At 53.3% G+C, this 13,198-nt stretch overlaps 2 protein-coding genes across 2 annotated transcripts; one reads left to right on the top strand and one right to left on the bottom strand.

The window, feature by feature from the left end:
• Positions 1-291: 291 nt before the first annotated feature.
• J7T55_001783 (uncharacterized protein) lies at positions 292-3,549 on the top strand (the record flags this gene model as incomplete). The annotated part of the gene is made up of 1 exon (XM_053142682.1): positions 292-3,549. One exon carries the CDS (start codon positions 292-294, stop codon positions 3,547-3,549), a length of 3,258 nt encoding a protein of 1,085 aa, XP_052994237.1.
• Positions 3,550-5,359: 1,810 nt separating this feature from the next.
• On the bottom strand, positions 5,360-10,927 carry J7T55_001782 (uncharacterized protein; the record flags this gene model as incomplete). The annotated part of the gene is made up of 4 exons (XM_053142681.1): positions 5,360-10,430; positions 10,533-10,615; positions 10,675-10,757; positions 10,852-10,927. 4 exons carry the CDS (start codon positions 10,925-10,927, stop codon positions 5,360-5,362), a joined length of 5,313 nt encoding a protein of 1,770 aa, XP_052994236.1.
• Between the last annotated feature and the right edge of the window lie 2,271 nt (positions 10,928-13,198).

Below are 13,198 nucleotides of genomic sequence, written 5' to 3'. Positions count from 1 at the left end.
TGCGGCTCTTGATCATCTCTTCGTTGATATAAATGTCCAGCTCCCTCTCATAGGTCGGAGGTCTTTCCGTCCGCATACCCCGGACCACCTTTCATGGAGAAAACCTACCGGCCGGTGCCGTACTTCGCTTCAAGCAACATGCCGTCCATCACTACCTCTACACAAGGAACTCCTTCCTCCCCTTCGTTGCTTCAAAACCTCGTCCAGCCTTCTCAAGCCCCTCCACCATCACAGCTGCGGCGCCCTCGCCCCAGTGAAGTCCAAACCAATAACCTCCTTGCACACCCACAAATGACAGCCGCCCCTCCCTCCGCCATCACCAACTCATCAATGGCTTCCAGTCCGCAGCAATTCTCGCCCATCATGTCTCCGGACCCGGAGGTGCTCACTACCAACAGCTCCATACAGCCATCCCCGGAGCCCATACGCGGCAGGGACTCGGAATCCTCTCTTCTGCCGATGATGGAACCCCTTCCCGATTCTATTATATCCCGTAAGACGAGCACAAATTCATTGCCACAGAGCATAACAAGCGAGCGGTCGACGCAGAATGAAGCACTGCCATCCAAGACCGGCATCTTCAGACGCCTATCCAGCAGGGTCAAGACAGAAAGCTCCCGGCTTAGGGGAAGCCGGCGTACTTCTTCAACTCACCCAGTCAGCCGCGATGCCAGTGTAGGGCCCGCAGTCATGAGGCGCGGGAGGAGTGATAGCGGTGCTGCTGCTCCACCTGAGTATGCTATTGCGATTGGTTCAGAGAGTGACGATGAGGCCGGCATTGTGAGGGAGCAGCAGGTTACTCATCCCTTACCTATTGCCGAAGGGGAGGCTTTGCGTGATTTCTCTCCAACTAATGCTTCTTCGCCCTCCGTTGCCGCCTACACAACACTCTCCGATATCCACACAGGACCCGTCATTCCACAGTCTCTTCTCTTGGGCACGATGGTCTCAAAGCTGTCCAAGAGGAGGAAGCGCCTGAATCTGGCCCTAGATTCCGAGGCTGGCAAGATCTTTTGGGATAAGAACAGGCCATCCAAGTGCGTCTACATCGACGACATCAAGGAGATCCGCGTCGCGCCGGAGGTTCGCCAGTACCGACTGGATTGTGGTGCTTCCGAGGCAGAGGAATCGCGCTTCTTCTCCATACTTTATGCCGTACCAGACAAGAAACAGAAGACCATGCACCTCGTTACGGACGATATGGAGTCGTTCAATGCTTGGGTCTCGACACTCGACGCGTTATCGAAGCACAGACAAGCCCTCATGACATCTCTGATGTCCTTCAACGACCGGGCCATCAGAATCTACTGGCGCAAAGAGATGACAAGGCTCTATCCAGACAATCCCCCTGCCGAAGAAGAAATCCATTTCGCTGGCGTCGAGCGCGTCTGTCGCAACCTGCACATTCACATCTCACAAGAAACCCTCAAAGCAAACTTTGACCAAGCCGACAAGACGCAGACAGGTAAATTGAACTACGACGAATTCCAGGATTTTGTGCGCCTTACGGCAAGAAGAGAAGACGTTCGAGCCGTGTACCGGGAGATTGCCTCTGATCCGGAAAGCGGACTGACCTTTGAGGATTTTCTCAAGTTCCTGAAGGATGTTCAAAACGAGAATGTCGAAGACGTCGGCGCCTGGGAGACGATCTTCCACCAGTTTGGCCGTGGAAAGGCATCCGAGACCAGTTCCATCAGTGGTACTTTCGAGAAACCACGCATGTCTGAGACTGCGCTTGCAAAATACCTCACGTCAATTCACAGCACTCCTGTGGAGGTTGCTCCAAAGGACTGTGAGCTTAATCGGCCATGCAATGAATACTTCATATCCAGTTCGCACAACACATACCTTACTGGGCGTCAAATTGGAGACATATCCAGTATCGAGGGCTACATCTCCGCTCTTATGCGTGGTTGCCGCTGTGTCGAAATTGACTGCTGGGACGGCCCAGAAAACCAGCCCATTGTCACTCATGGCAAGACGTTGACCAGTCAAATACAGTTCCGCGAGGCTGTTAGTGCCATCAATAAGTACGCATTCGTCAAATCTACTTATCCATTGTGGATCTCGCTTGAGGTTCACTGCAACGCCACGCAACAGGAAGTCATGGCCAACATCATGAAGGATGTCTTTGGAGAGAAATTGGTGACTGAGAAGCTCGAAGGCTGTGAGGATCAGCTTCCCACGCCTGAGCAGCTGCGAGGTCGCATCCTGATCAAGTGCAAGACGCCAAATCTCAACGAGACAAAGAACGCCGAAACCAATGGCGCGGGCAGACGACGTGGAAACAGTCTGACATCACCTTTCACTCGGCCCACTAACATTGGGGAATCGTCTATTCCAAATAGCCCTCTCCTGAGTCCCAATTATCCTGGGGTCCGACGTGGTAGTAACCGTCGTGTGAACACTATCGCTGAAGGCGAGACATCCGATGTCCAGGAACTATTCAGCAGCAGTTCTAGTGACGACAGTGGAGCAGAGAAGCCTCCGCGCTCCAAGCAGAGCAAGATCACCAAAGCCCTTGGCGATCTCGGAGTGTACTGCCTTGGTGTCAAATTCCGAGGTTTCGACGACGCCGACTGCAAGACCTTTAACCACATCCTCTCTTTCAAGGAGCGGACCTTCCTCAACAACAGCTCTGACAAGTCGAGCAAGGGTGCGTTGTTCCGCCACAATATGCGATACTTGATGCGTGTGTACCCAGCACAACACCGTTTCACTTCAACCAACTTCGACCCGCTCATTTATTGGAGGCGCGGTGTCCAGATGGCTGCTTTGAACTGGCAGACGTTCGATCTAGGCATGCAATTCAATCAAGCAATGTTTGCTGGGGGAACAGACACTTCCGGGTACGTGTTGAAGCCACGAGCCTTCAGAGAACTCCAGATGGACCCCAAATCGGGTAGGGTCTTCCGGACGGTTCCGGACCTGCCCGAAGAGCTGAGCAACAAACGAGAACGCAAGAACGTGAGCTTCACGATCGACGTCATCTCGGCACAACAGCTCATGCGTCCCTTCAACTTGGGGGAGCGTCGAACCGTGGATCCCTACATCGAGGTCGAAGCCTTTCTTGCCGACGACAAGAGGGATAAGCAGGAGTCGAATGCGCCGCCACTTCGGAGGCCGCTCAGGCATCGCACCAGAATCGTCAAGGAGAATGGCTTCAACCCTGTCTTTGACAACAAGTTTGTCTTTGAAGCCCGCACCAAGTACCCCGATCTCATTTTCATCAGGTGGTCGGTGAAGCTCTCGGAAGGAGGCAACTACAATGACCGTGCGCCAGCAGTTGCTACCTACACGGCGAAACTGACGAGTCTCAAACAAGGCTACCGTACTTTGCCATTGTTTGACCATAACGGAGACCAATACCTCTTCTCGACGTTGTTCTGCCGCACCAAGGTGGACCCTATCACCAGCGTCTTCGTTGACTACGATACGGAAGTGGAGAATTCGAACAAGCTGAAGAGCCTCGGCAGAACTGTATTCAACCGTTCAAATCAGCAGAGTCCTAAGTCCAGCTTCGATAAGGAACAGGGCATCTCGGCATAGAAGATACGACAGAGCCTCTGTCCCTCAATCTGTACCATTAAACTTTTTGTTCGCTTCTCTGAGCGGCAGGTACCACATGTTCGTACTGCCAGCTTTCATGTTTCAGCTCTGGATCCATTGAGCTTGACGCCTTGGATCTACATTTCACCAATTGCCTCGATGGCACAAACAAAACACACACACATCATCATCTTTTGACAGTGTGGACCACGGGCTCTCGTCGGACACCAGCTCCTACTTATGCAGCAGATACCCAATCAGCATTCCATCAGGCTTTCGGGGCAGGACTTGCATTCAACAGAAATTTCCTTTGTCAGGATCCATCATTGGGGCGGAGTTTACGGAATGGGAAAAAAATCAATGAGATATCTCTGTGCTTTTGGATGGATATCAATCATACCTCGCATTCGTTGGCGTTTTTGTTTTCGTTTTGTGTGGATGGGACAGAAGGATTGGGCCCATGTCCCCCACCACCACCCCCATCCTTGACTCAAGAGCAGGGTGCTTGTGATAATGACTGGGATGATATAGAGATAGGGACACCCAAGATACCGAAAAAAGAAAAAAGTTTTGTTGTTTTCTGTATCTGCTTTCTGGATCATCAATTATGTACTGGTTTAGCACCACGTCATGTAACCCTGCTTGTCGGGTCGGCTAGGCGTGCCCCCGGGGGACTGGGTGATGGTTACAGGGGCAGGGCATTCGAAAGGAGCGAGCTCTTTGATGTGTCAGGCAGCGGTATCTCAGCAATGATGCAGGATCAAGGATGGCAAGGAAAGGGAGACTGTGAACATCGCGCAACGACCGTACCTGCGCTGCCCTTCACTACACACTACCCCCGACCTCGCGAGCTGGACCATATCCCGCCCTTAACCACACGATCGTTTTCTTGAGAAGCATGGCGGAAACCTCTGGCCTTGACTCATCTCGATTTTCTCACAATAGCACGCACTCGCTCACATTGGGCCAGCATGCTCTTCTCTTCTGTTCTCTTACATCATCCACGCGTCTTGGATCAGGCAGGGTATGGGAAGCATCTAGGAGGCCAGGAACAACAGCACAGGCCAGGAAAGGTACATGGAAATGGGGGACAGGTAGATCTGCATATGACTGTCCCCAAGGGCAGGGAATGGAAACGGCGTCAAATAATGACCTATTATCGTCATCACCATCATTATCATCATCATCATTATTATCAACATTGGCTTGATCAATGCGAATAATTGTATAAAAATGGTGGCTTATGCTACACAAATTATATATCTCTATCAACTGAGACATTCTTGTAATTGTGCTATGAGACGAGCGTCATCTGCTATGACGTTTAACCTGCCGAAGGAGGTCACATATGAGGACTTGCGGCGCAGCTTCTGTCTCCTCGGCTACCTTATTCGAAACGTATCATTTGTCGAACCGCAGCCAGCATTCACGAGCAAAAGTCACAAGCGGTGGGGACGCCTCCTCGATATCCTCAGCAGTCTATAGAACCGACTCGAGCTGGCAAACTCTTATCCAGCAGTCCGGTGGTTTCCCCATCCGGCGGTAGATCTGAGTAATGAAACAGGCCAACGTGTCGACAATGTAGACTCACTCTATCGGCGGCCGTGACGACCATTGGAAGATCTTGAATGAACATGCTTTTCTATAATTAAAAACAAAAAAGTTGCGCCATGCTGGGATCCGTCCCTTATTTATACACAATGCACAAGGCGAAGGACGTTGCTCTATGTACAGAGAAGCATTCGAGACTCTCTCTCTACCCGTCCGTCACTTGCCATGTCTTCTATCCTAGATGGTCGGGCTTCCCAGTTCACTTATCAGAGCCCTCTGTCTCGTCGCGTACTTCTGTGTCGACGAGTTCGTGCTTGGCTTTGAAGGCCTTCTTAGCCTGCTTCTCCAGGACGTCCCAGTCGCCACTCGTCTCGCACATGCCCCTGAACTGCCCATCCTTCTTCTGCATCAAGTTCCATGGGTGATCGTACTCGACAATTGAGCCTTTGTCGAGCACAAGGACCTTGTCGTAGTCCACAATGGTTTGTAGCCTGTGCGCAATCGTAATGATTGTGCTACTTTCCAGTTCACGAATTGTGCCTTGGATCTTTGCGTCTGTAGCATAGTCTATCGAGGCCGTCGCTTCGTCCATAAGCAGGACCGTCGGTGACTTGAGCATAGCTCGCGCCAAGCAGAGGAGTTGTCGCTGGCCTTGAGACAGATTGGAGCCGGACTCGGTGACCGGAGAGTTGAGATCTAGGAAGATATTCTTGTTGGTGACGACAGGCGCGGATCTGGTGCTGGCCGATGACTCCGCAATGCCTTCGGCGGCGGTGGTTGGTGTGGGAGGAACGGCGCCGGAGGACCCCGGTCGGCTGGGAATTTTCTCGTCTGGCCCGATGAGTTGAACACGGCGAAGCGCGGCGTAGATATCCTCATCACTATAACTGTCGAACGGGTCGAGGTTCGTCCTGATGGTACCCATAAAGAGTGTTGGGTCCTGGGGCACAATAGTGATAGACTCGCGCAGATCGCGTAAGCCGATCAACCCGATATCAATGTCATCTATAAGGATTTTTCCTTCTTCAGCCTCAAGAGCGCGGAACAATGCCAAAGCCAAAGAACTTTTGCCGGCTCCAGTTCGACCGACAATTCCGACTTTTTCCCGGCCACTGATCTTGAAGCTCAGCCCATTCAGTACCGGGTCAAGATCTGCGCGATACCTTGTGGTGTATTGGATGAATTCGACAGAACCGTTAGCAGGCCAATTCTGTGGTGGTCGGTTCTTCTCCACAATAGCGGGCGCCTCTTGTTCGACTTCCAAGTACTCCTTGATACGTTCTACTGAGTTCATGTTCTGCTCGTTCATAGCGTACAGACGCACAAGCCAGAGAATATTATCCGCAAAGCCGATGGCGTATGACAATGACAGACCAGCAGAGCCGGATTTCACTGTGTCCAAGCTTAGAATGACGAAGACTCCGGCGAAAAAGGAGACCAGGTCTCCAAGGACGTCCGTTCGGAACGCAAGCCATCTGTTAGCGGCCCATAGATAGATGAAAGGACGCAGCTGGGCGTTGATCTTTTGCAAGTTTTCGCGTACGAAACGACGCTCATCGCCATAGGCTCGAATGGTTGTAACCCCGCTCAGGGTCTCTCCAAATTGCTGGAACAACGGACTGCGCTGGACAGACTCGAGTCGCTTGAGATCTCGGGAGGAGGCGAGGTAGAACTTGCCCAAGAAGACATAGGCCGCAGTAATAAAGACACCAGCCACGAGGAATCCAGGTGTGACACTGGCAATCAACACAACAGTAACGAGGATGCCCAATGCACACGTCATGACTCCAATAGCGACGGGTGCAACCTCCTGGTCAATACCTTCCATGTCCTTGCTGAATCGGTTCATGATCTGGCCAAGTGGTGTCACGTCAAAGAACTTGAACTGTGCCTTGGTGACCGAGCTCATGAGACGGTCGTGGAGGCCCCATGACGCCGTCAGGGAGCCAATGAAGATCCACAAGTCTCTGACCAAAGCACATATCGCCCCGACCAAGCCGATCAAGGCAAGAATAAGGAGGTAGTAAGTGACGTTGACACCGTGCGGGCCAGCGGCCGTGAGGCTTGTTTCGTTCCCGGCGGTTTGCAGCCACGACTGCAGCTGGGTATATTTCGGGATGGAGGCCAAGTACGCCGAAGGCAGTGAAGCAGTATGGTAGCTCTGAGAGGCTGCAGTCAATTGGACGCCTGAAGCGTCCTTTTCTTCGAGGTATTGATTGGCCCACTGCCTAATCCATACGTTCGAGGCGACACCACTGACCTGCTGGAGGACAAAGACCAGGCAAGCTACCGACCAGAAAGCCCATCCACCCATGGAGGTCAAGTAGAGCTTCAGGACTGGCCATTTGACAGCTCCAACAGCCTTAGACTCGTCCATAGCATCTTTCCCATCCCCTTTCGTGCCGGCCGACTTGGTCTTGGAGAGTCGATCACCCTCACCAGCGCCATCAATGAGTGTGTCTCCACTCTCCTCGCCGACACTTGAGGGGACACGCGACGGAATCCTGGAGACGGACGCCGAGGCTGAACCAGCTTTGGTCTTTTGAACCTCCTCGCCCAGCTTGCCAGAGTCGATGACTTCATTGGCGTCACCTTGAATAGACACCCTACCATTGTCCATGACAATGACGTGGCTGGAGTAAGGCACCGTCAGAGGAATATTGTGGGTGACCAAGATGCAAGTTCGTTCGCGCATGAGAGGCCCCTTGATGCAATTGTTGAAAATCCATTGTGCAGTATGAGAATCGACTGCGCTGAGACAGTCATCGAGTAGTAGGTGCTTGGAGTTCGAGTAGACAGCCCGAGCCAGAGAAATACGCTGCTTCTGACCCCCAGAAAGGGTGATACCTTTTTCTCCAACGAGCGTCTTGTCGCCATTGTCGAGGATTTGTAGATCACGCTCCAACGCGCAGGCAACAATGACCTCCCGGTACCGCTTCTCATCTAACGGCGCCGAGAAGACGATGTTCTCTTTGATGTTCGCATTAACGAGCCAGGCACTCTGAGCAACGTAGGCACATGTCTCAGCTAGGCCGGTCTCAGGATCAGCCGGGACATCTTCACGGCTTCGTCCGCCTGGTAGGTACACCTTTCCTTGCATGAGTGACATCTCACCAAGCAGACCCATCAGTAGCGAAGTCTTTCCTGAGCCCGTCGGGCCAGTGACGACATTCAGCTTGCCAATTTTGAAGTCGATATCCAGGTCTAGGAGACGGAAAGCCATTGAGCCGTCATCAGCGACCGCATCCCTGCTGCCCCAGATGAGTGTTGCGCCTCTGAATCCGATGACTTCGTCTCCATTCTCGTCAATGTTATCCTCGCCAAGCTGTTCGAACTTCTGCGTCTCTTCCTCGTTCAAGAATTCCTCGATACGATCGATAGACACTTTGGACTCCTGCACGTGAGCAATCATGTCGCCAATCTGATCGAGAGGGTATCGAAGAAGCATGAAGAGCGAAATCGCCGTGAATGCGATCGAGGGATAGAGGGGCTTCTCCTCAATAAGTGTGTACGACAGGAATGAGAAGAACGTAATCAAGATTGGGACTGTATTCCAAACTGCAACGGCGGCGGCCCAGATCATATACCGCCTCCGGAGGGCCTTGAGCTCTGCCTTACGCTTATCATCGACGATCTGAGAAAAGCGATATTCCCACGCGAAGTATTTGATGATTCTAATGTTTTGAAGGACCTCGTTGGTGATTGAGATTCGCTTGTCAGTGGCTGACATGATCAGCTTCTGGCTGCTATTGAACGCCTTGCCGAAGTAAATATTGACAGGGAGCAATGCAGCCATGACGATGAATCCGGGAATGGCACTCATGCCCATGACTTGGTAGAGCAGGAATATAGCGACGATCAATTGTGTCGGCGCGTGGGCGACAAGAAAATGGAGGTACGCGGTGACTTCGGACACCTTGAAACTGTCGACGGACATGAGGTTGATAATCGTGCCCAAGTTGGCTTGCTCATCGGCCACATCCTTCTTGGCTTCAACGCCCGCCCCGGGGGATTGCGCGCCTTGGCCGTTTGGCTGCTTCTTGTCTTCCTTTCTTCCGAGTCCAACCGTGCGCTTAAGTTTCGCCAGCCAACTTTTGCTCTCACCAGGCTGATCGGTTTGGGTCTTGCCGAGAACGGCATCATTGCCTGCAGCAGCCTTTCGTCGCAGAGCCTTGGCGTATATTTCACCGACAAGGATAGCTCGCACATTGATGCAGATTTTGCGGCCAACCCACAGAGCCTGGTTGTCTGCTACCGACCTAACCAGATCAGTTACCGGCAGGAGGATGACATAAAGCCAGAGGACGTTAAGTGGTGCCTCGCCAGGATGCTCGACGAATTCCAAGATGGCTTTCAAAAGCATAGTCGGTAAGAAGGTGAAGACACCTGAGAGGATAGCCCACCAAATCTGTGCTACCAGTGGCCCTTTGAAATACACCAAAAGGTGGTACGACAGGGCCATTGTTTTTTTCATTTGGCGGTAATGAGCCAGAACTGTGCCAGCCTTGTCCTTTGGCATGAGGTTCCACACGTCCTTGATCTCCATAGTCTGCTTGTATCCCTGCCATGTGATGGCATCAACCCATGTGAAAGCATAGTTGGAAAATATGGAAGCCAAGGGCTCGCGCGACGGTTGAATGCCGTCTTCCCACTCCAACAGCACAGTCTTGTTGCCCTTCCTAGTGGTAATGGCCATCCCAAATAGCAGAGTCGTGAGTGCGAATTCCAGGATGACAAGAATCTGGGTGAGCCTAGAGCTGGGCCGGATGATGACAGAGCGGAATATCGCGACAGTGAAGAGCCATTGGAGCGAGTAGATGGCGGCCGTGTGGTTCCACAGGTGCGGAACACGCCATTGGGTGTTTCCCAGAAAGAGCCGAAGGCTTGCGAGAACAAGGGCGTAGACCCAAGTAACGAGCCCAATGACAGAGGGAAGCGAAGCAGTCCCTCCGAAAGCGCCTGTGGCGAGCGCAACGACGTTCACCGCGACCAAAGCGGCGATGGCCAATTCCTCGACAATGACAGACAGTTTCTGGGCAGGTGGCGCATCAGCCTGAACTATCGAGCCCCTGGTGGTTGTCTTGACCAGGGCTAGCCGGCCGCCGTTGATTGCGAGACCTTCGTCGTCGGAGTCGTCGACAGTTTCCTCCTCCTCCGGGGGGAGGTCGGTGTGTTGGTGAACAGCGTGACCATTTGTGACGCCATTTGACAGTGGTTTATATGCCTTTGAATTTGCTCGTTTTATCCTAACTGCTCGGATTATGCTTTGTGAGAGTAAGTTGATGAGAGACAGCGAGATTACTATGACAGGTAGGAGGACCTTGAGGTAACTGTGCGACTGTGGTTAGCACCCGAGACAAAGACAACCGCGGGCAAGGATGCCAATGCCAGGCATGGTTGGTGGGCTGGCTGTGTGGCGCAAAGGTACTGACTCTGTTTGGAAGCACAGGGTAAAGTCGTCCACATGCCAGATGGGCCAGGAGCAACTGGCGAAGCCGGCCATGCTGCCGTCCGGCTGCGGCGAAGCAGCGATATGCTCGTCACACAGCGGTCAAAGATTGGCCCAGGACACACAAAGGCTGGTGACGTGGTGGCGCCCTTCGCAAAAGTGTTGAGGGCGGCCTGGGCGGCCGAGGATCTCGGGATGGGCGCGTTTGCTGAGAGCGTACAGCGCGGGCCCTCGTCGTCGGCGGCGAGAAGGGTGGTGAGATAGAGATAGAGGGAGGGTAAGAAAAAAATTATGGAATGGACGGGCGGGACGGGACAAGAGGCGGTTGAGCAGTTCGAGCAAGAGCGATTCGGTGGTGGAGAAAAGTGACTTGTACATAGCAGACTTATCCCGGGTGGGAGTTTGATGAGTGGGACCCGGTCCAGAACTCAATGGCGGGACACCCTTGCTCCCTGCGCTTGCCCACCGGTTCAGTGATGCTTCATGGGCGCCTGTGACGGGCACGGGTGCGGATAGACTACGTAAACTGGATTAGACACCAGCTACCTGACTGTGCATACTCAGCATACCAAAGAGGTAGCATGGCGAGCATGGGCACATGTCGTCTGTTGCTGCGCAGCACCTTGTCGAGAGCTGCGTTATCGGCGGGGCCATGGATTGCATAATCTGGGGCAATCCCAAGCTCTGCTGGGGGGGTGTGAGGGGCCAGGGGACAGGGGACAGGGGGGAGAAGTCGATCCTATCTGTTCTCTGCTGCTCTGCATCGGTCCGGCCACCTTCCCGTATTGTCGGCTCTCACCAGAGCTGCAGAGCTGCAAGAGAGAACAGACACCAACCAGCACCAGCATCAGCACCAGCATCAGCCTGGCACGCCTGGCCAGCCCAGAGTCAGGCAGGTGCAGGTACCACCGTCACCACAGTGTCCTGGGTACGTACCGCGCACGACCCAGCAGAGATAGACTAACGCCTTGCTAAAATGGCAACATTCCATCTTCCCCCAGGCTTTATCAACCGGGTAGACTAGCACTGCAGCAGCTTGCTTCTGTGCCTGTCAGTGTCATTGACATCGGTAGACTACATATGCAATATAGACAGACAGACAGACAGAGAGAGCAGGGTGGTCAATTGGCGAATTAGTAAGCGGACAGGCAGGGTCAAGTCAAGAAATCAACGCAACGCCCTTTGAACCTGAACTGCTTGGACTTTGAACTTGGCCATGATGTCAGTCCCACGCGTGATTGACATGCGTGGTACAGTACCCTCCCCCTCCGCTCCGTACGTGGCAGGCATGGGGCAGGAAACCATTTTCTCCTGCCGTCTCCACACTTGTCCTTCTCCTGAGTCCTGACGCAAAACGCCACAGAACAATGGTCTGCTAACGGTATCTCATCTCGAGCTGTCTTGCAACATGAGGTTTTCTTACAGTATTGCTGCGTAGCATACTCCGCGAGCCAGTGACTCTCGGGTGCCGGGCAGTGGCAGTCGACATTGCATGTTGCGAAAATTACCTGCATAAGATTCAATAGACCAGACTGCCTCGGTCTAGAGGTCTAGATTGACACGCACGCCGTCCCTCGACTTTTTCCTCACCGTTGACTCACCCGGCAATTGCAAGTCCCTCTTCCCTGCCAGCGCGTTTGAATCATGCACTCGCTAGACTACCTGCCTGCGCAGCATACTGTGTCGTGTCGTTGTTCTTGCATTCACAACAACCATCAACACCAATAACAGCGCCACCATTCTATTACTGTCTTGGTGATTAGTGCGCTTCTACAACCCAAGGGTCTAAGCATCCATGGCTCGCTCGCTCGTTGCAACGGCTGTATGCAACCCCCGTCCAGCTGGCGAGCCGCGTCTGCAGGGAAGGCGGGCGCTTGCTTCCTTATCACCCCTTGGCTCAGTTGGAATTGGACGGCGTTGCCTCCATTGTTAGATACTGTGTTCAAGAAAAAAGCTCTGATGCCGACTGTCCATCTATTAGAGTTTTCAGCATGGCCAGCCGGTGAGCATTCTGCCCTAGATCGTCACCAAACCATATCGGATTTTGGCCCGATCTGATAACCAAAATCAGAAGAGGCTCACGCGTCTGTTCATCCTGGAGCCCGTCTCATCAAAGCTTGCCTGGTCGAGGCGGGCAGGTGGGAAACAGGCGGTGTGAAAGCCACCGGGCTGTCAGGCTGCCAGGGCACACACGGCTAATGCCTGCGACGCGCCTGTGTTCATTTCGTAAAGAAGCTTTCCTCGCAAAAGTCAGCTAGCTCATGGTTACAGCCCAGGTGGTCTGGTGGTTTACAGCGAGTGGCGCCAGCGGAGGTGGCCAGAACGGCGTGCCTTCCGGAATGCAACCCTCGCTCCCCCTACCACGCTTGCCGGCATCGCAAATCTCAACATCGGTCATCCGCCTCGCTGTTGCGTTGAATATCTTCCCTCAACTGGGTAATGTCCATGTCACATGGTATGCACCCGTACCACCCCGATTCGGGGTCTTTTGCCCGCCTTCAGCTGCCAGCCATTCCTCCTCCCTTTGGCCAATGGAGACGCACCCTCATGCTGACCCGGCTGCATCAACCGACTTCACCTCGCTTTAGCTCAGATCGTACAAAGGTTATAGTGTGACGAAGCCGACAGCTTGAAGTTTGTGCCATGGAT

This window comes from Diaporthe amygdali (genome assembly GCF_026229845.1).
Source record: "Diaporthe amygdali strain CAA958 chromosome Unknown NODE_12_length_1037015_cov_66_201586, whole genome shotgun sequence".
Taxonomy (NCBI): domain Eukaryota; kingdom Fungi; phylum Ascomycota; class Sordariomycetes; order Diaporthales; family Diaporthaceae; genus Diaporthe; species Diaporthe amygdali.
Note: the sequence above shows the minus strand (reverse complement) of the source record. Positions and strands in the feature narration are given on the sequence as shown.